The sequence below is a fragment of the Tachypleus tridentatus genome, chromosome 1, assembly GCF_004210375.1.
Source record: "Tachypleus tridentatus isolate NWPU-2018 chromosome 1, ASM421037v1, whole genome shotgun sequence".
NCBI classification, from domain to species: Eukaryota; Metazoa; Arthropoda; class Merostomata; order Xiphosura; family Limulidae; genus Tachypleus; species Tachypleus tridentatus.
The window spans coordinates 19955020-19982627 of NC_134825.1; the positions used below are offsets into that span (position 1 = coordinate 19955020).

Consider the following 27608-nt stretch of genomic DNA (forward strand, 5'->3'; position numbering starts at 1 on the left):
GCAATCACTTAAATTTAAACAAGTGTTTTGTAAGTATACTTTAGTTTTACCTTACAGGTTTAATTTAAGTCCATTGTTAAGGGACGAGGGAAGTTAATTTTTATCTTTTCTTTATACCCTTATTCAGTATTTAATTATATCGGTGCACAAATTAAAATTTGTGGTAAACTAATATTAGGGTACTAGTTATTATAGCTCAAAAGTTATACAAGTATAATTACATATTTGTTTTTACCTCAAAAAAAACGTAATGGTTTATCGTACAACTAAATTTATGTTACAAATATAATTTTCATTCAAACCGATCCAAGTCGCCACTCGAATATTGTTTTTATATACTGGCAAAGAGACATAAGAGCGAGGCTTCAGTGTCCAGTTTACTTGTTTGTTTTTATTTCGCGCTAAGCTACGTGAAGGCTTCAGTGCCTAAATAGCTAAATTTAGAAATGTTGATTTAAAATGTGAAAGATCTAGTGTTTTATATTATCACGTATATTTAGAATAAATGTGTATTATGTAAATGCTAAAAGTAAATTGTTGAAAGTTAAAACAAACAAGGTTTTCGCATTGAACAACAGATTATAACAAAGAACGTACTGCGCATGTGTAACGGTGATGTTGCAACAGGATATACGTATGAGTTACGAAAGAGTTTTGCGTAGGATAAAAACAATTTACCCGAAATTGAGTTGTAGGTTTCATTCGAGTGTTAGGGTGTTGCTTGTTTCGTTTGAGTTAAAGTTAAGTAGAAGAATAGAGGTTATTTAGTAGTGAGAAAATGGCATCAGGTGGCATGTCGGTGATAAAATTTTTGCTGTTTGCTTTTAATTTATTGTTTTTAGTAAGTATTTTTCGTTTTACCAAACGCACAGAGTTTCACTTTTCCATGTATTAACGTTACGTACTACTAAGTACTCTTACTAATAAAACTAAAACTATGAAAGTAATACTATATTTGTTTGATGTGGGAGGCGTCTCCTTAACTAGTAGAAGTTGGGGCTCGGCCAGTTGTACTATGACTGATTATAATTCAACTTAAATCTAAGTTTTTAGTGAATTCTGTCATATTTTAATGTTTATACTAAAATTGACTGAAGAAAAATTATAACTTCACGGCTATAGTCTACACCTTTTTGTCTTCTTACCCGTCTAATTTTAGTAGTGTCGGTGTTTGTTATTATAAGGATTATGTCGCAACGATCTTTTTTACGCGTTAAGTGTAACAATGGGCGTGATTTTGTTTTTTGGGTATTAGGGAATATAAGTATGTTATTAACTTCAAATGTGTAAAATAATAATACTGATAATACTTTAACAACATCTTTAAAGTTGAACCTTTATAAATCCTAATGTTGAGAAATGTGTGTCACACCCGTTGACGTAACCACTATACAGCTTTTGTGTTTTCAGTAAAAATATTTATTCCCTGCCGTTTCTTCTATCAAGCTTCAGTATTAAGTTGTTCTAGCATTTTAAATTAAAATTAAATAATTGTAAGATGAAACTTTAAATTCTAATTTTCAGATACTTTTGAGGCCGTGACGTAATGGTTATCACATACGTTTATGACTCATCTTTCAGTTGATCAACAGAAAGTGAGCAGATATGTGAGAATTGGAAAGTTTTATTGTAATTTTTAAAAGGAATAACAGAAGTTGCGTTGAAATTATAGATCTGTTAGTTTTAAGTTTGTGGTAGTATTAATATAAATTCAAGAGTTTGATAAAAGACACTAGAAAAACAAGTGGCCATACTAATCAGTTCTATATTCTTTGAAATGTTATTTATCTTTGTGAAGAAATGGGTGTAGACTTTGTTCTAATCAGTTGTTACTGGTGAATTGCTTTTGGGTTAATGTTCACTTTTAAATCTCATCTCTCATACTTCATAGTTAGAGAAATATTAATAAAATAACTTCTAAATTATTAAAGTTTGGTATGATATTAAGATTGCTGAGGTATCACATAATGATTTGAATGAATTGTTAAAATATTTGGAAAATTTACTTTAAAGTTCACCAAGTTGTCATAATTTAGATCATGCATTTAGTGTAGATAAAAATCGATAGCATTACTGAAGAAAAGGATGTTGTTAAAATGTCTAACTTTTTCAAATAATTAAAGGAGTGCTCAGTTTCTACATGTATAATTCAATGATTAAATTAATTATTCATTATCCATGAACATTTGTGTTCATTAGTTAGGTGAAAGTAACTAATTAAAATTAATGATTCCAATTTCTTTTTAAATATTGCCTTTATGAATTTTCATTATTTTTTATTAACTTGGCATTTTGTAACTTGATTGTCATGATGCACACTGGAATTAGTGTTTCTAATTATTTAAAATGTCTAAGGTTTGTGCAAGAGTAACCAATAATTGCCTTACTCTGTCTGTTATTAGTGTTAAATCTAGAATGTGTTTCAAGACATCGATACTTGTCAAGAGTGGTAATTATATCTTCACTCTTCACTAGTTGTGCATCATAACAGAATTTTGGAACATGTCTATCTCAGCTGTTCCACCCTCTAAACTAATTTTAAACATTAAAGCCAGCCTTGATTATTTGTAAACATCTCAAGTTTTTTTAAAGTCTTAAACCTACTGCTTCTACAACATCAAAAGGTAACTCATGCCAATGGCCAAAACACCCTGGTATAAATAATAAAACTATCTTAGCTGAAGATGACTCCTATCCTGATAAAATGGAATACTACTGTAGTGGTTATTCCCTTATTTAATCAATATTTCTATATAAAACTTTATTTATGAAGAAAAGAGATAATGGGATTTACAATATTATCCAGAGATTAATAGAATGAAGCCATCTGATTTACATTCTTATTTCTGCTGTAATTTGAGGTAAAATCCCAAAAGTAGGTTTAATTTAAGAGTTCTAGTTTGTAAAATTACAATTATTATATTGAATGAGCTGTTAATAATATAGACCAGTATATTATGATTTTAAGAGGAGTTTCATTATTTTCTGATACTTAAAGAGTGGTTAAGTTTTTACTAAAGAGTGGGTGTGTAGAGACAAACTTGAAATATTTAATGGTTCTTTGTTATCAGTATGTACATTAACTAGTTAATATAATTCATTAATGATGACAAATGTTTTGTAATGACTTTGCAGTTGACTTTCAACTCAGTGTTTGTTCATTTACTATTTGTACTTTAATTGTGGTGAATACTCTATTAGCTGAAAACTTTAACCCGAAATTTAACTCCCTTAAGTCTTAGTTTTGTCTTATTACTTTTCAACTTTAATGACCAAAGTTTTCTTATCTTGTATTAAAATATTTAATGGCAATTTTTGATTCCAACAAAAATATATAACTTTTTGACAAAAGGGTTCCTTCATTATATGAAAGTAAAATTGATTAAAATAACTTGGTAATAAGTTGAACTTTTTCCAAGCTACTAAAAATTGATAATGTGTGAGTACTGATGGAATATCATTTAATAAAATGTAACTTTTATCTGCCTTGATTTTTGTATATGAAAAAACTGATCTATTTATGAAGTTAATAAAGGAAGCCCTTACCTCTAACAAGTAATTACACAAAGTTAAGTGACAGATTCACTTCATGTAGTATTGGTTACTACATGGGTAACAAATTATCTGTTACTGGTACAGGCAAGGAGAGTAGAGTAGCTTAGTTGTCTTTGTATGTTCACCAATTTTACTCTGCAGTAATATTAACAGGAGTGTCTGGAGCCCTTGTGTGTGTTCCTTTGTAGACCTAACTTCAGAAGTAACTTTTGAATGAATGTAAGACTGTTTAGTTACAAAAATTTGTAATTGAAGTAATAAGTCGGTGTCAGTCACAAACTGATATTAAGTAATTTGTTGATTACTTGTTAACTTCATAGGTCAATTTGACTGACTGACCTCTTTGTACTTGTTTTTAAAATCCTCATGTATTTAATACTTCTAACTTTCAATACAGTGTGTGTATTTTCACAATTTGACAATCTTTCAGTTAACAAGACTTTCACACACGTTAAATATTTGCTTTATTGAAGTATTTTCAATAAAGTAAGATTTGCCCATGAGTAAGTTAAGTATTTGTTTTGAATAGTTTGTGAAAAGCAATTTTTATGATAGGATTAAACCAATACTTTCTTCATCTCAACTATCCTTTGTTTAATCCCTAAAACTCTTAAGTACCCATTGAATAGTTTTTTCAGTAAAACCTTGTTTTACCAGTTGCCACCCTAACTAAAAACTGGATCTGTCAATTTGACTATCCTTGTAATTGCTAAAAATTGAAACTTAATTACCTTTTTCTTTGTAAAATGACTTAAAATTGTAATGTTAAACTACATTTACTTATCACAAGTAGCTTTAATCTCCTGAAAGTATACATTTATAATTAAATTTTATTGTACTTTGAACCATGTCTAACCTCTATCTATTCCATTAAGTTGTAAATCACTTGGGGTACATGAAGCTCACATTTTGCTGTGAAGTTGCATTACCCATGTGCTGCTTGCATGTGTGCATGCTTTTTGAATTTTTATAGTATTACTATTTTATCTACTCAGATTGTGACTAACCTAAAAAGATCCCTATTTGTACATTTTAGTTACTTCTATAATAATAAAGAATATATATATATATATAAAACAAGATTAAGTACTTCTATATAATATATAAGTAAATGAAAGAGACCACTATTAACATATCCTAAAAGAGAGGATGTGATAAACGGGTGTGGTGGGAGGGGGTGTGATTTACCATTTGTAGCTCTGTAGCCAAGTTGAAGGCCTTAAGAAAAAGTTAACACTTGTCTACACAATAATTATATAGGCAAAAACTTGCATTTAATTTCTTACTGTTTCAAGAGGTGTTGGAGGTGGGGGAGATATAGAAAAGATTCCAAGAGAAAATGTCTCGTGTCATACTAGGTGAAATTCTTTTTTTTAACATTGTCATTTGAATACTATTAACATATGGATTATTAGCTAAGATTGTATGCTCTACATAGCTTAATACCATTTTGAAGGTAAGACCTCAAAACTTTGTCATGGATAGTAAAGAATACCTGGGATGAATGGGTTAAATCATTTTTGTATTCATAGTGTTACTCATTTCCTACTTGCTGTAATAAATTTGTCATGGATATTCATAAGCAAGCAAAGTATATTAAAATATTAAATATAGCTTACAATATTATATGATATATAAGCTTGCATATTTGGGCCACGTATAACCAGGATGTGTTATCTTGAGTATATTATTTAATTTTTAGTTTAATGAGCACTGTAATTGTTCATTGATATTGCTACATGTTAGTGCTCATGGTATCTAGTAAAATTAACAGTTGTGTAACGTTTCTAAACATGCCTTTGAAACTGTTTGTTCATAAAACAGTAATTGCACCTTTTGAGCAAATCAGTTTTTAAATATGAATTATAACTTGGTTCTCTTGTCTCTTCAAGTAGTTCTTATCCAAACATTGTTATGCATTCTGTGCAGATATATTCCATCTCATTATTTCTATATTTACCTTGTATAATTTGCTCTTTTAATGTTTTTCAAACATTTCCTTCATTGAGTAATTTCTACACAAAAAATCTTGTTTGATACTTTCTGTTCATCTTTGTCTTCATTCTTTTTCTTTTATTATTGGTTGTCCATAACTATCATTTTATTTTTGACTGTGGATTTGAAGTTGTTTCATTTGCTCTATAGTTGTGGGTATATAATTAATGGTTAAATCCTTCTATTCAGTGTAACAAAAGTTGAGTACAGTTGACTAACTGCTTTACCTTTGGTCCCTAATTTAAATTAGGGAAGACTAGCAAAAATAATTCCTGTATTGTTTAACACTGAGTCCAGCGAAGGACGGATCACAGAAATATTTTATTTTTATTATCCACAAGACTTGAACCTTATTTCACACTTAAATCATTTTTAAATCCATCAATTCAATCCCTGCTTCTGTATTTACTACATTCAGTATCAATATTTTTTGTTCCTTCCATGATCTACATAATACAGTTTATCCAACATGTAATTTATGTTGACTGTAATCCAATACTTCCATTAATTAGCTTTGTTCTAATAATTGCTGGAAGGTTTCTTTTGACACTTGAAGTACAAAATGTTAAAATTTATACCTTGTATTTTTCATACAATATCTTCCAATAATTCCTGGTATTTTAACTAGATAATTATAATTCCACTATATTTTCTAAGAATTTAATGCAACTTAATGGTAAACAAATTAACTGTTATATTGACCTCTTACATTATTTTTCCCACATCTTGTTTGAAAATGGATATCTTAATTTTCCAGATTATCTGATGTTTCGAACCATTTTTCTAAACTATTAATTATTGATTCTAACACCTCCTTTCCTCTTTCAAAGATAACTAATATATATAACAATTAGTATGTGTGTGTCCTTTATATTGCAGTTTTCTATAGCATGGTGCACCAGATTCTTGGAAAGTCATAAGCATAATCTGTTATTTTTTGGTAGATAAACATTTGTTGTAGTTTTCTTTACACTTGTTTATAATATTGCACAACTGTTTTTCAGATTTCTGGCATTGGTCTCATAATTATCGGAGCATTGTCGTTAAAAAACCTCTCAAAGTATGCGGATTTCTTGGTTGACAAGAATACAACTTCACCTACCATACTTATTACAATTGGTTCCATTGTTTTTGTCCTTTCCTTCCTCGGATGTTGTGGTGCCTGGAAAGAGAATTACTGCATGCTTATGACAGTAAGTGTAACTCTGTATTAATAGAAGCTATAGAGTACAAAGGTAATGTGTGTATTTATGATTATCAGTTTCTTCATTTTCTAACTAGTGGATATCTTAAAATTGAGAGAATGGATTTTTATAAACATTAAGGTTACTACATATAGTTCAAAATACCTGTTAAAACAAAATAAATGCACTTGTCCTAGTCTTAGTTAGTGTTGTTGATAGTTATCAAAATGTACTTTCAGAAACTGACATAACCCAACCAGTAAATTGAAACAGATGGTTTTTCAAAAACATTACTGTTTTCAGAAATTGATATGGAAAGTTCTCGCATACTCTGAAGGGTTTTAATGTAATTACAAATGAATGGAATAGAATGTTTCGGGAAATGGTAGCATACTGAAATTCAACCATATAGTTGAAGTTACGAAAGTAATTATTCATTGCATTAACTACTTATTATAAAGTTTAACTGAGCTTTTTGAATTTTGAACATGTTTGCCATTAGATTTATTTTTGTTTGTGCAAATTTCTACTCGTAGTTTTATTTGTTTATCTTTTTAGTCTCTTATTGCATATTTCTTTGCATCTGTTCTCTATAAAAACTAATGGCACAACAGCTTAAGTGTTTGTCCATTACTCTCAGCTTGTTTGAACAAGAACTTTAAAATTCATAGAATCTATCTTCATGGTTTGAATATAACTAGGATAACCTATTGCTGCTGTTTTAAAAACAGTAGTAACTGCAGTAAACATGAGTGAAGTAGTGAAAAACTTGTCGCATTTGATTTGGTTTTGGTTTCAGTTTGGTGTACAATCTTAATGTAAGTACTGTGTGTGAGAGAGGAAGGAGAGACCTATAAACTAGAATTGTTGTACATAATCACATGTAATTTATAACACTAAAATATTTACATTTTAATTTTACGACCTTGGCCATTTTTTTCTTGCAATTAATTTTATCTTATTGTCCATACAGTAGTACATTCTTAATGTAAAATGTCTTGTAATACTTGAACTGTAATTGGATTAGCTTGAATTGGTACCTTATCCTAATAGTTGCTTCAGAAGTTATACAATCATGTGACTGCACTTTACTCTGAGATTAGATAGTTTATGAAAGCTGTTACAAGTGAAAAGTTAAATTGTATAATTGGAAAAATGAAGTGATAAGGATTTTCTTTTCTCGGAACATGTACTGCCTTTAATCCTATTTCATATTAGTTTTATGAACTATATGAAGTTAAAAGTAACACTTGGTATTTAAAGTAACTTGTATATGTAGTTTCTTAAATAGGAAAACTAAATTAATGCAAACTTAGTTCATATGGTGTGAACTATTGGCTGCTGGTTTTATAACATTGCATAATTTTTTAATCTAGTAACACTTCTCAGTACTGTACAAAAGAAACAATAGCATTATTGTTTTTATTACCTATTGACAATGAACTTCTGTTTCAAGTGATAAGTATTTTTGAAATAACAAACGCATACAACAGTAAGTACAAGTATTAGTGAAATTTGAAATGTTATCTTGAGACATAGCCAGTGGTTTTTTTAACATACAGTTTAATAGAGCACTTTATTACCTAAATTGGTCAGATCACCTTTCTGTAATGAAAACAGCCTGAACTCGACTTGTTAGTCTTTCCAGTATGGTTTCTTTAAATTGTAAGTTTCAGTGTAGTTCGTTCATCAAGATCTCTAACTGGCAGTATTAAACTACTTTAATGAATTTAAAATTCATTTCTTGAAATGTCATGTTAATTAAACTCTATTTGCACTTGTAAAGAATTTAACCACTCATGAAAGTGTTTTTCTTCATTATATATCACATTAAACTACTGCACTGCCAGAGTAAACAGTCAAATGTCTGTGTGTGGATTTTCTTACTACATGAAGCGTGAGAAAAAGTCAAAATATAGCTCTCCAAATCACAGCTACACTGTAGCATGTGACTAACCTTCAGTAGGAGTAAAACACACTTCTGGCACATTTGTCTACCTTTTGAACTAGTCTATTTCTTGGTATGACAATAAATTATCTAGAGATTTTTGCTCAGTGAACTGTTTTCAAATTATGTGAATTATTGTTGCCTTTGAACATAAATATTTGATTTCTATAATCTAGCAGCAGTTCAGTACAAGTTGAATTTATTTTTTGACAATCTAATTTTCCAAAGTTTTATCTTTTTGGAGTACTTATCCACTCAATTAAGTGATGAATTTACAGTTTATTACAACAACTTCAACTGCTACCAATATCATAGTTCAACCTTCTGTTACTGTTCCCGTGGGTGTAAGGTTATTAGAAAAACTTGTTTTGAATCTCATCTACATTTGAAATTGAATTGTTCCTGCAGGCTTAGGCTTTCTTCACTCTCAACCAGTTCTTTCTCATTGTGGGAATGCTGAATAGGAGGAGAAAGATTTAGGAGTAGGTTTTATCCTGCCTCCTTCTTTTGCTGTTCAGAATTTTGTATTTAGCTGTAGTTCATTCTCCTAAACCTTCAGTAGGTTTTCTAGACTTTGTATCACAAGTTTACATTCTGCCACATGTTTTGCTGACCAGTTACATTTTGAGTTCCCATTTGCTTTCCTGAAGAATGTGTTTTGGCCTATCAGGTTTTAAATAGTTTATTTGGATTTTCAACAGTTGAATTCCTTAATTCTGTTCTCAGGTTTTAATCCTGATACCTCAGTCCCTTTTCTTAGGCACAGTTCCTCTGCCTTCATTTAATATCAGTCTACATCTTTAGTCAATGATTATCCATCATTCTCCTGAGGGAGACTTCAAGTGATAGCTGTTCCCTTTTGTTGTCTGTGTTGGCCCATTTCACTCCTTCAGTTTTTTTCTTTCACACTTGACTTCTGTAGTGGTACCTTTTAGAAATGGATGCCCTCCTGGCATGCGAGTTAAATCATTAAACTTGTATGGCATCCTTGTGTTGGTTCATTCTTGAAGGTATCTCATAGCCCTTCAACTCTTGTTTGAATTATCCCAGCTCCTTCATTCTACCATATTTTCTCTGGCCATTTACCTGTCAAAATCTTCCATTGCTTCTATACTTGTAACCATTCCCTCCTTCACCTCTCTTACTTGTTCCTTAAATTTAGCCAAATCTTTGTAGGTTTAAAAATGAGGTTTTTGTTCCCAGTTGTAAGTTGTCCCCAAAAATGATGGAACTAGTGACTATTCAGTTTTCAATCATAACATTCACTGACTTCTAACTCCCTTGCTTCCTGTCACACCCAGTTTGTTTCTAAGAGCTACATGTGTAGGTTGGCTGATCAAGCTTGTGAAGTCTATTCAGGCTTCAACACAATCTTGTTTATCTCGGGTCCTCTTCAACTCCTATCAGGAATTCCAGTTTTCTCTATATTAAATAAGGTCTATGGAGCTAGCAGTTTATAGAGTATAACATTCTACTGTATATGTGGGAGGTTCTATTAAGTAAGAATGTCAAGGTTACTGTTACTCAAAAAGAACTTAAGTATATATAAGGCAGCATTAATTGGATAAAAAAATATAAGATGAGGTAAGTATTTGTGTAGGAAAATTGACTTTGCTCTCTCAAACAAGTTAATTTTGAGTATTTTTAACTTTGTTCAATTTGTAGCTAAGTTAGCAAAGGATAATTTATTTCCAGGTGTTACTCACTGTATATGTAGTATTTAAGTTTTAGAAACATAAAAAGGCTAAAGCTACTTTACAGATTGGGTTTAATATTAACAATATACCTCATCCTGACTAACGTTAAAGCTAACACTTTCTTTCTTTAAATATTAACCAATGCTAACATTTTTTTAAAAACACCATTAGAACATTAGCAAGATAAGTAAATTTAAACTTGCAATTTGAAAATGCTAAACATCAGACTTTAGATAACACACAAATGATAAACTCCAAACTTCTGGCTTAACAGTATAACCTAAACACCAGGAACTAAGGATAAAAAAACCACCTGAACCTAGCTTTTCAGTCAGTTTAATGTAACATCTAACCAACTTTCCAACAATAGCAGTCTAAAACTCTATTAAAGTGTCTAGATTAGTAATCAGTTTGTTTCCTTTAAACAAAACTGATTAAAGTTACATCATAAGTATTATTTATAATAAACTCACTTTCATGTTTTAATTCCAGTATTAAACATGCTTGTACTCAGATTTCAGTCAGTCATTTTCTCTTGCCATCAGAATAGTGCTACAATTAATATGATGTAAGTTGGTATCATGTACAACTTAAGTGCTCATCTAAGCATAAGATACAAAAAAATACAATCGTATAACTAACAAAAAATAAATAAAAATACCACCTTACAAAATATGTGCATTTCTAAATTGAGTTATCCTGTAGGAAGTGCAAAAACTTGTGCAATGATTTGAGACTTTTTTATAATGTTCTGTGTAATGTTTTTAAACTCTTTAAAAATAAGTATGTTCTAACACATTTCTTTTTTAAAAGCTTGTGCATTCTTATGTCACAAACTACCTTGTATACATCAGTGTAAATACTTTCAAATCACCAGTTAAGTCAGTAAAAAAAGTTTCATGTATGTATATCAAATCGATCTTAAGGTTCTTGAATGATGGATAAAATCAGTTGTTCGTTTTAGTGCTTGTAATAATTTAGTTTTTAATGCGTAATGTTGCATGTGTAGTTGTCTACGAACTACTTGTGTCAGAAGCAAACGCTGAGATTTTTCATTTTCAAGTGATAATTAAACTTATTCCTTTACAACAAGTTAAGTATATTGTATGAATATAAACTATTTGCTTTGGAATAAATATTCTTCTGAAATGAAGAATGGTGTCTTTGTACATTTTATGATTTTTTCAGTTGATGTCAATACTTTTTCTATGGAACATTCTCAATATAATTACACAGATTTCAATAGTAAATATTTTCTTTTATTCATAGTTTGCTGTTTTGCTTTTCCTCATATTTGCTGTGGAACTTGCAGCAGGTATAGCAGCTTATATTTACAGGAAAGATGTAAGTAGAAATTTGTTAAAATGCAAATGTTTTCTTATTGCATTCACTGAAATGTTGAATCTAACATTGAATGTGTTCAGAAACAATTAGATCATGTTGTAGAACCTTGAATGACTAGTTGCTTCAGTTGAATTGCTCAGATATAAATTTCAAATTTTAACATCTAATATTCGTGCAAAACTTTGTAGTTTTCATTGAACTAATTTAATATTATTCAAAGCTTGTGCTAGATATTTTTTCTAGTTGATTTAAATATTTATCTGCTGTTACAATGTGCTGTCTATACCTTAGAATAAAAAAGGCATAAACAAATGAAATTTGAGATCTTTTTTTAGACAAAGATGTGTTTATAATCTTAATTTAAAATTAGTTTGCACTCAGACAAGTAAAAATATTTATATTCAGATAAATCTTTAGTAAAAACACTTCAAAAAAAAAAAGAAAAACTGGCTTTTAGTATATAAACAATTTGTAATATTTATTAAATCTTCCAAATTTCATTAAAATAACAATCTCAAATTGGTCAAGAGGTCAGTCTGTGAGATGTAACAAGTAAATATAGTACTGTATATTTAGGTTTTAAAACAAGTACACAGGAATATTCAATATTTAAGTAATAGGATTAGAAAATGAACAAAGTTAGTCCATTTAATGTCTCCTTGCCCTCAGCTTGAAGGAATCTGTATGTTTGTTTTCTTCAAAGCCTTTTGTCAGATTTTAATGCAAGAGTCATGTCTGTTATTTATGTGATTTGTATATGAAAAAAGAACACTTATATCTTAAGTAGTTTGCACTTCTATTGTACCAGTTTCCAGTAGTTTAACTTCATAAAATGAATTGGCTGCGCATGTAGATTGATCTTAAGAAATTTAGTAGCTTTCTGTTTGTAAAAGCTTTTGAATGAAAGCTAACTTCAGTTGTAATGATATAAAGTTTATATTTTATGTATTTAAACCCTCAATTTATTTTCTTTTTTGTGCTTTTCCAAAAGACATGACACTATAGGTTTGGGTGAGTACAATATAATGTGTAGCATGTAAACTCTAATACTATTGCATTTTAAGTGTGTAATACTAAAATGGTTAGATTAGCCTAGCTTGGAAATTGATATTTATGGCATGAATTTAAATAAAAGTTGTTTCACCTTGCAGTCCTTAACTGCATTTCCATAATCTCTAGAACTCTAAATAAATATAAAGTTTTTTTTCTTCAGTGAAACTTTTTTACTACCCTAATGTTAAGTATTACAAACTAGTAACATAATATTAAAATATGTAATATTCTTATCTTGAAACCACAGATTTTTCCACATAGTTGGAATGATCATAATTTAAGCTTCACCTTCCCCTAGAGTAAACTTCGATTGTACTTCTACTTTACCATCTATAATAAATATATATACATGCCTGTGGAATGCTAAAAGCAAAGTAGGTGGGACTTGCAGCTAATGTATTTGGCAGCAAGAAATTAGTGAGTGTATCATCTTGAACTCTATCATGGAAATATCAAGTACATTTCAGATATTTAACAAATTACTGGATAATTCTGAACAGACCTTAGTTATCCAAGCTTGTGCTTAACCTCAACAAGACTTGTAAGTTTTGAAACTATATAATCCCACTCTTAAACTATTACTCGTCCAACGGCAGTAGTATTAAGTATTGTTACAGAATAAAATTTACATTCTTAAGTTGTACAGTTTATATAACGTGCATGTCGTCATATATATGAAATTTAATTATTCAGTTATGTGTGGGTATTAATGAAATTACTTAAAATCTAAATTTGATTTCTCTTTTTTTCAGTTAGAAAAAGCAATCAAGGAAGAGATGCAGAATGATCTTAAAAAAAATAAAACTGAAAATAATTGGGATGAGATTCAAACAGACGTATGAATTGTTTTCTAATTCTGTGTGTGTAATCTGTGAACAGTAACATTTGAAAGTACATCCATCTAATCTTTATATAAACCAGTCATACTTGATTCATTTTTGCCACTATTACCATTGATTATCAGGGTAAAATGACCAGTGAAACACCAAACTAATGATTAGACTAAAAGTTTTAGTAAGTATTATTAACACTGCATGAACTTGTATGGGAAAACAAAGCAGCAACCAGACAACTGGTTAAATTGTTGCAGTACTATGTAGCATTTGGAACAAAACCACAGTACATTAAAACTTGTGATGGCATTGAAAGGTTAACTTGTATACAAAATTCCAGTTAATTGGTAATCTTGTTGGCTAACCTCTTCTGTTTTCCAGTTATTTGTAGTTATTATATGCAATTCATGTGCAGTGATGTGTGTATCACTTCTATATTTTCATAGTTTATTACTATACTGTGTATGATACCAAATCTATTTTTGTTAGTGTTAACTCCAAATACTTTGAGTTTAATTTATATAACAAGATGTCAAAAACAGTAAAACTTACTATAGTAGTTACATTTTAACGTTATATGCTATTTCATTACTGTTTCTTTTCTCTCAACAGTAAACACAACTCTAAAATGTAAAAAATAATAATGCTATTTTAATATTATTAATGACTGAAAAAAGCTCTCTTAACATATAGTTCTCGTTTAGTTATTTTTAGTATATATTAATTTTAATTGAGAAATAATAAATTGCACTTTTTTATTGTATGTTTTTGATAAACTGTTTTTTAGTTCCAAGGAACATTTAAATTTATGTAAAAGAAATGTTTCTCTTATTAGAACTTGATTAATGTAAATTTTCAAATTAACTGCCTTTTTATAATTCTATTTACACTCTGTTTTTAAAACTGAAATATTCATGTTTCTTAAAGTAATTTTTGTTCTTAACATTGTATTATGCATTTTATATTAGATGTATCTTTTGTTACTTTGTAGCTGAAATGTTGTGGTGCTGTGAATGCTTCTGACTGGGATAATATTGAGTATTCCAGTGGCACACTTCCATCTAGTTGTTGTCATGATGCCAAATCTTCCTGTAAAATTTCAGACAAAAACAGATATGAACAAGTAAGTATGCTAGATGAATGGTAATTATACTAATCTGGTAATTCTTGTCACACCAAACATGCTCACCCTTTCAGCAGTGAGGATGTTATAAAGTAATGGTCAATCCCACTATTCATTGGTAAAAGAGTAACCCAAGAGTTAGCAGTGGATGGTGATAACAAGTTGCCTTCTCTCTAGTCTTATACTGCTAAATTAGGGACAGCTAGCTCAGATGGCCCTCGAGTAGCTTTGTGCAAAATTCAAAAAACAAAAACAAATTATTAATCTGGTGAAAGACAAAACAAACTAAAATAAATTGACAGTTATTCATGTCTGTCCAACTATAGGTAGAATTTCCATCCACAAGACCAATTCTTTAACCATTTCATAGGTAAGGACAGCATTAAAACCTTGTTCTTTCTTTCCCACAGCAGAACTAGAGATCTCAAAGAAAAGAGAGAATATACTTATTATTCTTACTTGTTTTTAAAAATCTAGCAGTGATTAGCTGTCAATTTTAATGGCTTACTTTGTAATATTTAATACCATCAGGATTACTTTTAGATGGGGAGATCTGTAGCATAAATTGCTATAAACATTAAAATCTACACCTAACCTGATTTTTGTTTTTTTTTCATTCATCCCAGGCAGCTCCATATAATTAGTCCAAGAATACAAGCTTGGATGGTTGTAAATAAACAGGCCTGTTCCATATTGGAAAACATTAGTGCTAAATACATCACTGAGTGAAACTTGGTAGTTTGTACTTGTAAAGATCAAGCACTGGAAACATTTTGCTTGTGAAGTTTACGGAATGTATTAATAATATACTGTTGTAATTCCTTCTTTATAGTGGAAGGATTACTACTTGTGTGGATATGGGCAACAGCAATAGAACTAAAGTTAGATGTCAAAAGGTTGACAGTTGAAAGTGGACATATGACAATACTGTGTTCTTCATTTTACTTTATACTTATGAAGTTAACATTTTATTTACATTCAGGTAGTATTAGGGTTAAAAACGAAAGTTTCATCAAAAATTTGCTTAGTCTGATTGAAAGTTATTTGTGTGTTAGTTTTTCATCTGGAAGTTTTCAATTTTAATTGCATAATCTCTAGGACCTCTTACATGAATATCAGAAGTGTTTTTTTCCAGTGAAACTGCATTTTGTTTCCTCTATACTAACACTAACTTCAGCAAATTCAACAAGGTTGGGTTAATTGAATGGTTCAAATGTAAAAAATCAATTACCCACTTTTCTTTCTGGAATGACAGCATATTGTAATAAACAGTTGCACATTATGTTTTTACACCTAAGTCTAACATATACCAGGTCTAGTTTTATTTTAGTTTTATAACATAAAATATTTTCTCTCAATTAATATTAACATTTGAATTATAAACTACAATTTCATGTTGAGTATTGATATTGATAATAAGTTTAACTTTTGAATGTATGCCTATATAAAAAAAGTAAAGATATATGTATTGGCTCATCTGAGCACATAGTGTTAACCATAATGAATTAATAGAAAATTAAATCTAAAAATACCAAAAAAAACTTATTTATCAAGATTAATTATTATGGTTTTTATAAATGTCTTGGGAAACACGGGTAAAATATTGTAAATTAAAAAACAAAAGCATGCTTTTGTAGTTGATCTTTTGTAGGTAAGACAATCTGAAATGATGGATGTGATTCATTGTACTGTATATAAACTTTCAATAATTTTTCCTAGGGATGTGTTGAAGCTTTGAAAAACTTTCTTGAAGATAAAATTTATATCTTGGGAGGTGTTGGAGTTGGAGTAGCCTTTATTCAGGTGAGTTAGGCACATGTTTTTAAATTTAACAGTTTATTCCAAGTGACAGGTCATGGGTGATACTATTGTGTTTAAAAAAATAACTTAATAAATATCCCTATTTTAACCCTATGACAAGAAAATACTGCAAAATAAAGCACATTATGAAACTCTTGTTAAATTTTCTTCCAATAATGAAACAAGGGTATAAAATTATTTTTAAAATTTGGTAAAAACTTTCTGGAAAATTATGTAGTTTAGGATTTTTCTAATATTTGATTTTAAAAAGTATTTAATGTGGTTATTATTGAATTAACTTTGCTTGCAAGGTGCTTTTTCATTTTCAGTATTCAAATTAATATTTGCAAGCTTTTCACACTTGCATAATATATATTTTTTAGGTAAATATTTGTTTTCCATTTTCTTTAAATTATCCCTAACTAGCTATTATCATTTACAAACAGTGCAATGAAATGCTTTAAATTAATAAAAATATATATTTTATCTCTGGGTTATATGCATGATTTTGTAAATATATTTATTTACAATTTACTTTTAATCTTTTATTTTCCCTTATTCTTTACTTTCTGTCAACATGCTCAAAAGGTACCCCAAGCAATTGACTTGTCTGAACAGCAAAGATCTTAGCCTCCAGCAAAATGTTTAATCACACTAGGTAACATAAGCCTTGCAGGATGAGGGAAAGCTGTGGTTATCTTATAAAATAATTAAGCCTTTCACATATGAATTTTTAAACCTAAATACAGTAACTGTCTCACTATAATGTGTGGAAGAAACAACCTAAGTGCGATTGTCAAAAAGCAACAATAGCTGTTAATCTACTCAAAGAAAACCACTTAATGCCACTTTAAAAATAACTGTTATTGGATTATAGTGTGAAATGATCTATTTCTAAACTATATACATTATGTGAATTTTTAAGGTGTACATATTTAAAGCTCAAGCTAAGTATAGAAGGTGGGTGGTGACATCTATCAGGAGTAGGCTTGTTTAATTACATTCAGCAAAAGTACTTTGAAATACACACATCAAAAGGCCAAACTACATTCTTGTCTACACTTCAATGTCCACGACTACACCCTTATGCTTTAAGTTATACTTCATAAAACTGTTTTTAGATTTTGCATCATGTGACATATTACTTTTAGTGTTTCTTTTGAAATAAAAGAATAAAAACTGTTACACAACATATAATGTACTTGATAATCTAGTTTAATTTATAATTGTTTTAGATTTTAAAGGTAACTTTGTCATGAACAAAAGGATTTTAAAAGTATTGTTGTTTGTAGTATTATTAAAGTTAAGATATGAAACTTTTTTTTTCTTTGCATAAAAAGCTTGTAACATTTAACGATATGTATATTTTATATACCAAAATAATTTATCTACTTGTTTGTAGTTTGGGTTAAATGTCTGAAAGTTTATCAAATTATTGTAAATAAATTTGAAATGATTTGGTAACATTTTGTAAAAATTGTTAGGTAACTGTCGGTCATAGTAGACTGCTGAAGTATTTTACATGAGTTTTGACAATTTAATCAGTTTAAAAATTCTGAAATTTGACAGTTGTTCAAAGAACGTTTATGATGTACAGGTAATATCAAGTATTTAAAATAATATTATGACTTAAAATTAATTTTGAAAGAAGCTCTTATGTGTTGAAGATAAAGGTGTCAAACAAGTTGTTTTAGTTGCACTTACAAGATTAAAGCCTGTTTCTTTATTGTTTAAATTGTGATTTAAAGTTTTTGTTTTTTATATTTATAGCTCCTTGGAATCACTTTTGCATGTTGTCTGGCATGTGATAAAGATAAAAGATATTAATCTTGCTTCTTCTGTATGCTGAGACGTGACTGTATGATGGAGGGAGGGGTCAAATCATACATTTGGCATCCTAAAGATTTTAGAATAAGCCTTTCTTTTCTTTCTTTCTCAATCATAATATATCAAGTGTCTTAGTGTCCAAAGAAATATCAGTTACATAATATTTTAATTTTTATTTTATTTGTTTTAGAGGTTAAAATGAATTAGGTCTTATTAAAGACAAAACATTAGTAAACTAGACTAAATAAAACCTGATTTAATATTGTTTAAAAAGTATGAAACATTACAAGTAATTAATACAGATGCTTTTCTTATAAAACTCTTATATTTTGTTCAGTCATTGTACTCAGTAAATTATTTACAATATATCAGAAGATTAAGCTATCAAAACTAATAATTTTCCTTTTATTTGTGTGATTTTAATTATCATTATTAAGGTATTGTACAAAGTATTTTGTTATGATCACAAATGAGATTAATATAGCAGTAGTGACAAGCTATCAGTTTTATAAACTTACAGCCAATGATTCTAACAGAACTTGTTTAACTTCTGTAAAAATAATTTTAAGTTAAAGATTTTATCAACAGTTAGACTTTGTTATGAATTGCCACGTATTCTCTTACTGGGGATATTCTTGTTTTAGTATTTTCCACCTTCACAACACATTGTGTTAATATATATATAGTACACTTAGTCTTGCAAGTTGCACTGTTTTCAAGAATAATTTTATCACAATTTTTGTTTTTATTAGTTGGTTCACATCACCTACATCTGATTCAGAATTTTACATAAAAAAAAGCCTAATAATTGTAACTCTATTTTTTTTATTAATGTTATTTACAAAATCTTTAGTTTTAAAATAAAGTTTTACTTTTTTTTTTATTACCTACCAATATTACTATTTGGCAATGAATTAATTTCATCTTTAAAGGCCAGTAAAACTGTCAGTTTCTAAATAACCAATTTTTATTGTATACAAGTTTCAGTTATTCTTTGTTTTGTAATGTGAAATATTGGGAAAATAAACTACTTTACAATGAAAAGTGTATCATTGTGGTTATTTAAAGTAATGGTGTCTAGTATCAGTAAAGAAATATGAGTGTCCCAACAGACCTGGTTAACCCTATTATTGGGTGAAAAACTAGTTGGCAGTGGATTTGACAGAGGTAGCGATGAAAGATTAAAAATTTGGTAGTTTGAAATAAAAGAAATTATTTAAAAAAATATTTACTGTTAGTTTGTTATAATAATAGTGTAAAATTAATTGGAAGCCACTGTTTTTGTAAAATAAATTTCATTAACAACTGCAGAAAGCTAAAAATAAAACTTCCAAATATGTATCACTTAATAATAATATCTGGCCAAAAGTTTATGTAAACATTGATGAACCATACAACATAAACAGCACTGTTGTTACTTTCAGTAAATAAAGGAATTGGAAAATAGAACCATGAAGGGTAAAGTCCTAATTCTGAAGGGTAAAAAAATAAACTTCTAAAGTTAGTCCAAATTAATAACAATCCTGACTAATGATTAATAATAATTTATTCTAACTATACATTATAAATACCTCTATAATCAAGACAAGGATTTCATTTAGTGATTAGAGGACTAGGTTATATCTGATGTGATTGACTAATTTTCATAACATTTAATATCTGTGCATCACATTTATAAAAGTGTGTGGTAGTTTCGTTATATAAACATCCTCATTCAACATTTTCTGGCTAGGTGTGTTAGTACTTTTTATATAACTACAAATTCATAGTTGAATTAATGATTGGAGAAATAATAAATTAACAGTAAACAAAACCTTGACAAAAAGGTAATCTATGTACTTGTAACCGGTTAAGTAGATGTTGATTTATCTTCGTGTTTGGGCCCGACATGGCCAGATGGGTTAAGGTTTTCGACTTGTAATCTGAGGGTGGCAGATTCGAATCATATTTGCACTGAATATGCTTGCCCCTTCAGCCATCACGGTATTATAATGTGATGGTCAATACCACTATTCGTTTGTAAAAGAGTAGCCCAAGAGTTGGTGGTGGGTGGTGATGACTAGCTGCCTTCCCTCTAGTCTTATTCTGCAAAATTAGGGACGGCTAGTGCAGATAGCGCTCGAGTAGCTTTGCACGGAATTCAAACAAACTTCCTGTTTGTAAATTTAAAAACACATTTTGTATTACAACTTGCAGTAAGTAAACTCAAAATGAAACTGTTGGTGGTGATGCGTTGTTCATTAGTTTGATATCTTTATTGTTAGCAACATGAACTGATATTAATCAATATCCTGTAATTTTATCACCTTGGAAGATTTAGGTTAGTCTTATATTAAGCTAACAATGCCAAACGATCGTAATAAAATTGTTATTATCTTAAAATGTGACATTATTTGTACTAAATAGTATAATAAATTTTATTAATCAAAGTAATCATGAATAATATCTTAATGTTGGAACATAAACATTACCAGTTTGCTTGGACTAGTGTCATAAATGTGTTTATGTTGAAAACGTGAAATTACTTAATATGCTTGATTTAATATGAAAATTATATCATGGAATTCTACCATTAGAATAATAATTATTAACACGTATGAAATCTAACAATTACCGTACCTGGTGTTTAAACATGGAAATCTAAGAGTTTTTTTGTGTGTGTTTGTTCGCAAGTAAATAGACTAAGGACCTATCGCAGTAAATTTCAAGAATTATTGTGTTCAATCTTAATGTTATTCTGAATAATATGTCATTCTAATTTTATTACAAGTTGAAAGAGATATTTGTACAACAAAGTATACGATTTAGTTAGCACAAAATGAAAACCTTTCGAAAATATAATGTGTGAACCTGATCAATACCTTAAGCTTAATTAGAACTTTATATTATATTGAGGTTCTATTAATCTGCAATTCGTTTCATATTGTTTGAGATTTATAATAATAATAAATTCCCAGCGCTTCCTAACTATTTTTCATACGTTCTTATTTTGATATAACATGCATTTTGTGCTCCCTATGAATAGACTGCTTGTTTTTCCCTTTTCTTTGCTGTTGTTATTTACTTGTTACCAAACTGTGACACCCACAACAGATGATATCTATAACACGTGATACTGTATTATGTGTGTGAAACTTTCATATATTTTGAATTATTTTCATCTTTGTTGCGTTTTAATTTTCAATGTTTATATTGACATTAGTTTTATATCGTATTTTAACGTATATAATTCAACCAGAAGTATTTCCCCCATGCTAAGACTACCTGCAAAGTGCATCCATTTAAATTTTATTACTTTAAGGTTCGCACTTCGAGAGCGGCCATGACAGTTTTGTGTATCTATAGATTCTGTGAGTTAACTTTTAACAACATTTACAACCAAAGCTCTAACAAACTATAATTTCTTGTTTGTTTCAGATATTCGTATAAAACTAAACAAGGATTATCTACGTTTGTTGTCCCTACTTTCAGTTGTTTACTGAAATGGTTACAATGAATGGATAATAACAACAAAGGGTTGAATATAATATTAATGTATATGCAAAATTAAAAACGAAAAGCAACAAGGGGCAAAATAATAAGTAATTCAAAGAGTAGTTATAAAAAACGAAAGTTAAACACACACAGTACAGTACCAAGTGTTACAGACATCACGTTTTGTAGATATTAAGTGTTGTAGGTATCACATTTTGGTAACAAGTAAATAACAGCACCAAAGTAAATAGAAAAACAAGCAGTCTATTATTTAATAGAACAAAACGTGTGTTATATCAAAATAAAAACATTTAAAAATATCGAGTTAGGAGAAACCAAACATTTTTTTAGTATTATAAATCACTAACAACAACATACAAAACTAATTACAATGTGTCTCAGGACAGCTGGTATGGGTATTAACACTTTTATTGACAAGGAGAGAACAACGTTTCGACCTTCTTAGGTCATTTTCAGGTTATGAAAAATGTTAGTTTTAAACAAAATTATTAAGTATTGTAGACAAATTAATACAAACCTTCTTATAAAATATTAATTTAATCGAATTAAAGTCTGAAGTTGGAACACTTTGAGAGTGTCTTATTACATAATATTTGATAATTAAACTAAGACGAAGCTTAGCAGGTCTTCAAATCTGATGAGGTTCTCAGGATGTATTTTCAAAAAGTTTTCATTTCTTGCTAGCGAAATAGTATAATTTGTTTAATTTTTAATTATTGCTGTAGTCAGTAAGTAATTTCCGGATACGAACATTAAGTAATTTTATTATAAATAAAGTTTATTATATCTTTTTTACTGTGGTCTTTCACCTTTCATTTTTTCAGACGAAAGTGTTAATTCATCTACACTATTTTATTCTAAAATGAAGTGTTTGTGGTCTCTAAACTGCTATCTGAAGCATCAATGGCTGTCTATAGATTAACTCTTCTACACTAACAAACGTAACGAAATACGTCTCAACCTATGCTTGATATAATATTAGTGATATGTTTGAGACGTAAGGCCCTAATCTTCTTTTATATACATATATATAAAACACAAAACGTTCTAGACGTTTTGTATGTAAAAACAGACGAGCTCAAATATGGAAAACCAAGTAACAAAGATGTAAGATTTTACTCACGATTGATCATCAAATGAAGACTTTTGTTTCGTTATTTGTTTTAGTAGCTTCATATCTATGTTTTTCTATCAATCTCTTTCGGTGGATGAAACTTTGTTATTCTAGAACTTCTTGTGTTATTAAATTTTGTGAACTTTATAGGCGAGCGTCAAGTAATCTGGTTAATTATGACATTATCAGGGGCCTGTGACGAAGAAGTAGTGTTCATAGGGGAGAGAAAGTATTTGAAGAAGTTTTAACGGTTCCTGTTATACATTTTCACCCTGATAGTGTTGACATGTATCGTATGAATTGCCATGATATATGTGGACTAGTAGCTCGTAGTTTCACATCTTGGTGACATAGAGATTTATCCTTAAAGGGTCCGTTGTCGATTATTAATGCAAAAGTTGCCTTAGTACAACGATGTCCTCTTCAGGTTCTAAATATGGAAGAGTCTACTTTTGTTTTATTGAGGAAGGTGTTTTTGACCTTTCTATTGGATGAGGAAATACACAAAGTTGGTTATGAAGTACTGATTAAACCAGTTCACGAAGGGGGCTTTTGTAAAAACTTCTCTCCATAAATATCCTTATATATTAAAGCTGCTTCACAACTGCTTATTGAGACATGCCATGGAATGTCAAAACGTTGTTCTCTGCTTATCAATAAAAGTGTTAATACCATACCAGCCGTTCTGAGATGCATTTTTCTTTCAAGTGGGTTTCGTCATCAAGAATTGGTGCTGACGTATTTTTCCCGTCAAATGGTTCCCCGTTCAATGCGTGTTTTACCTCAATATATTGAAATCTTTAAAGGATGGATGGTGTTTTCACTTGGCGGCCAACTGGCGATTTTCTGTAAATTTTCGAGCAACTTTTGTTTATCAATCTTAATTTTAGTGGATAATCGTAGCCGAACATTTTATTTTACTAAATTTGAAGCTGAAGGTAACACGAAACTTCATCATTCACAATATCAGATTATTCAATGTCTTTTTTTTTTTTTCAGAACCAGCGATTACTGAGTTGGTGTTGTCCACTAATAGCGAACTCACTGAGCACTTTGTGGTGAACATTACTGCAATGTCTCGCATCAGTTTTGTAGAAGCGTGTATGTGTTTTCTTATAACACATCGTGCTATGTCCACCGAGTGGAATCGAACCCTTCATTTCAGCCAATCGAGAAGTATCTTACCCGCTACTGATTGACTATCTATTTGGAAAAAACTGTTCTGATTCGTTTGTCCGTTATCGGTATTGTAATTTAGATTATCTTGGTTGGCATAATGCGGTGACTTCCAATATTAAGTTGATTCATATGTTCCATTATCCGATAGACTTATATTCCTTCTGTTGTGTTGTTCGAGAAGCTATTGCTCATTTGTAGTTCCAAGGTTCAAGAGCAGAGTAAATGAGAAATTTTGTTTTTCCTTTGTTGAAGACAGTTTTAGATCATGAGTTAATGGATCGTGAAAAACAACAAGTGGCTTTTGTTTGTTTTTATGACTTCAACTGAGTTCTCATCACCTCAAGTTGTTACATTTGTGTTTAAGTGCAGCTAAGTTTGTGATTTATTATATCCCTAATGAGGTTATATCGCGTGGTATTGGTGCTAATTTTATAAATGTCTTTAAAGCTCAACTTAAGCTAAATTTTTTCGATTTCTTACGATTTGGGTTACGAGATAAACTAAAATTTCTACAGTATTTATGGCGACTGTCGGCATCTGATTTAGTGTTATATTTATTATGATACCTACGTTCGTTTCAGTTTGATTGAATGTGGCGAGTATTATTGGATAAGAACTGCTCAAGTCTCGCCAGTTCTCTAAATTCATAGAAGATTCTCGAGAGTAAGAATCAACAATACATGTTGTACGAAAAAAAAAACTAGCATATCTTCGAATACTGTTGAATTTTTGAGAATCTTGCTTATTGATATATCCCCCAGTGACACAGAGATATGTCTACAGACTCACACTGCTAAAAACCTGGCTTCGATACCCGTGGTGGGAAGAGCACAGATAGCCCTTTGTGTAACTTTGTGCTTAATTACAAATAAACCTAGTGATATAAAAGACAGTTATCACAACACGTGCAAAGAGACAGTAATAGAATATTGTTGGTCAGTTACATTTAGTATACTACAAGTTTTGAAAGCTATAATTGTGATTAACGCTTATTAATCGGAAAACTACAGAATTTTACCAGGTGTATTTATAGATTTCAAACATTACCAACCATTCAACTTCAGAGAATTAACTTTGAACCTAAGTATTTCTATGAAGTCATTGCATAAGTTTAACATAAAAATTCACGAGTGAAGAATAGAGCCATCTAGTGTGTCAACATAAAAGTCATTTCCAAATATGTGCCTTGGCCGTTGTTAAATATTCAGTTTCAGACCATATATAAGACTGAATATTGGCTGTAAGTTTGAAAATTTGTGTACATAAATAAATATTTCTATTAAAATATAAATGTGTTAAGAAAGAAAATTGTGCATCAGTCTTGTTGGCAAATATAATAAATAAATAATGGTTACTTTGAACGTTATATGTTTGAAGTGGTTTAGCAAGTGGAGAAATGTACGTCACCATATGAACGTCACGTTAGGTAACACTCAGTCAAGATCTGTTTCAGGCTTAAGGTTTCCACTGAATCGTCTCCACGTGAACTCAGTTCTTTCAAAATCTCATAAAATAACTGAATGAATAAGGCATGTAACGTAGCTTTCTTTGTCAAAATGATATCTTTAGTTTATCTTAAAACAATTTCATCAGACTGATGTTAACATCAAGTAACTGGAAAATACTGTACACGGGAAGTGGTAAAACTAATTACTATTTTATAATATATAATAAAAAGTTTATTGATCAATCATAAAAAATAAGGTTGATAGCCGTCTAGGTGGACTGAAAATTAAGAACCCTGGTTACATACCCTTGGTATGGCCCAGCATGACCATGCGTATTAAGATGTTCGACTCGTAATCCGAGGGTCGCGGGTTCGAATCTCGGTCGCACCAAACATGCCTCCCCTCCCAGCCGTTGAGGCGTTATAATGTGACGTTCAATCCCACTATTCGTTGGTAAAAGAGTAGCCTAAGAGTTGGCGGTGGGTGGTGATGACTAGCTGCCTTCCCTCTAGTCTTACACTGCTAAAATTAGGGACGGCTAGCACAGATAGCCCTCGAGTAGCTTTGTGCAAAATTCAGAAAATAAACAAACAATCTACTTAACTAGGATGTGGTAGTTTAGTATTGAATTTTTCAGAAGTGTTTTCTATGAGTTTTTAAGAAAATTCAATTAGTTAACCCTAAAATGTTTTATGTTAAAGGTGAAACGAAATCATCTATATCAAGTTATGATAAAGAAGTGTAAAAGTCAGTAGAATATTGATTAGCAATAGGAGAAGTGAAGTATGAAAATATGGATATAGAAAGTGAAATTACTAAACAGAAATATTGCAATAACGACATTCAGAAACTGATATCCAATCTGATTATTTTCAAATGAAGGTCGAAATTTATTATCATTACACGTGATAATAAAAGTTCGGTTGAAAATAATATAAAACATATTCCAAACAACACCGCTTTAAATCGAGTCAATTTGTTTTTCTGGTTCATACTCACTTACAGTGTAGAGTGTGTAATCTTCAAAAGTTTCTTTAGGTATATCTATTATCGCTGTTTATAAAGCTTCTCGTTCATGCTGGTAAAGATATTCTAACAATTTGGACGGACCCGGCATGGCCAGGTGGTTAGGGCACTGACTCGTAATCCGAGAGTCGGAGGTTCGAACTCCCGTCACACCAAACCAAGTTGGAAGTTTATTTTCATCATATTTTAAATTTATCCGTCATAGGTTTAACCTTTCTGGGTGATTTCGAATGTATGTTTGTTTCCTTAGAATTTCGCGTAAAGCTACATGAGAGCTATCTTCGCTAGCCGTCCCTAATTTTAGCAGTATAACACTAAAGGGAAGGCAGCTAATCATCACCACCATACGCCAACTCTTGAGCTACTCTTTTACCAACGCATAGTGGGATTGACCGTCACATTATAATGCCCCCACGGCTGAAAGGGCGAGCATGTTTGGTGCAATCGGGATTCGAATCCGCAACCCTCAGATTACGAGTCGAACGCCTTAACCCACGTGACCATGCCGGGCCTAATTTCGAATATCACTATAAAGATAATTTAATCATGTCCTTTTGAATGTGTACTGAGAAAACTGAAGAACTGGGCTGTATATTATTGATATAGTTGTAATTAGTTGAATACAGCGAGAACACATATTACTTGCTTAGCTTGCCTGTATTTTAAGTAACATTACACAAAACTCTGGCGGATTTATTGTTTTGAAATCCAAAACAAAACATTATATGTACTATTACATACATAAGTAATATTCATTGAAATCGGACAACACTTTGTTTTGCTTAGAATGTTGACACCACTGGCAAGAGATTTTTCTAGACCAGTTCCCGAACTGTGCGCTGCTGGATATTTTAAATTTTCTAGGGAAACACAGCGATATTGACATCTGTCGGACACCGCCTCAACTACTAGTTCGAAGTAATTTACAGTTTTGACATTAGATCACGCTACATTCCTTTCAAATGTTTGAGATATATATTTATTTAA

The 27608-nt window shown here is 30.2% G+C and overlaps 1 protein-coding gene across 1 annotated transcript; it reads left to right on the forward strand.

Annotated features, from left to right (window-relative positions):
- The first annotated feature begins 375 nt into the window (after nucleotides 1-375).
- On the forward strand, nucleotides 376-19403 carry LOC143244178 (CD63 antigen-like). The gene is made up of 7 exons (XM_076488399.1): nucleotides 376-841; nucleotides 6555-6743; nucleotides 11649-11723; nucleotides 13529-13612; nucleotides 14601-14732; nucleotides 16452-16535; nucleotides 18303-19403. Exons 1-7 carry the CDS (start codon nucleotides 779-781, stop codon nucleotides 18357-18359), a joined length of 684 nt encoding a protein of 227 aa, XP_076344514.1. The 5' UTR covers nucleotides 376-778; the 3' UTR covers nucleotides 18360-19403.
- Nucleotides 19404-27608: the final 8205 nt, after the last annotated feature.

What these genes read in the sequence shown, in the direction of transcription:
- LOC143244178 (XM_076488399.1), top strand. Translation starts at nt 779, where the DNA reads ATGGCATCAGGTGGCATGTCGGTGATAAAATTTTTGCTGTTTGCTTTT. An exon ending in CTTATATTTACAGGAAAGAT is followed by an intron (nt 11,724 to 13,528) that starts GTAAGTAGAAAT and finishes TCTTTTTTTCAG; the next exon opens with TTAGAAAAAGCAATCAAGGA. An exon ending in ACAAAAACAGATATGAACAA is followed by an intron (nt 14,733 to 16,451) that starts GTAAGTATGCTA and finishes AATTTTTCCTAG; the next exon opens with GGATGTGTTGAAGCTTTGAA.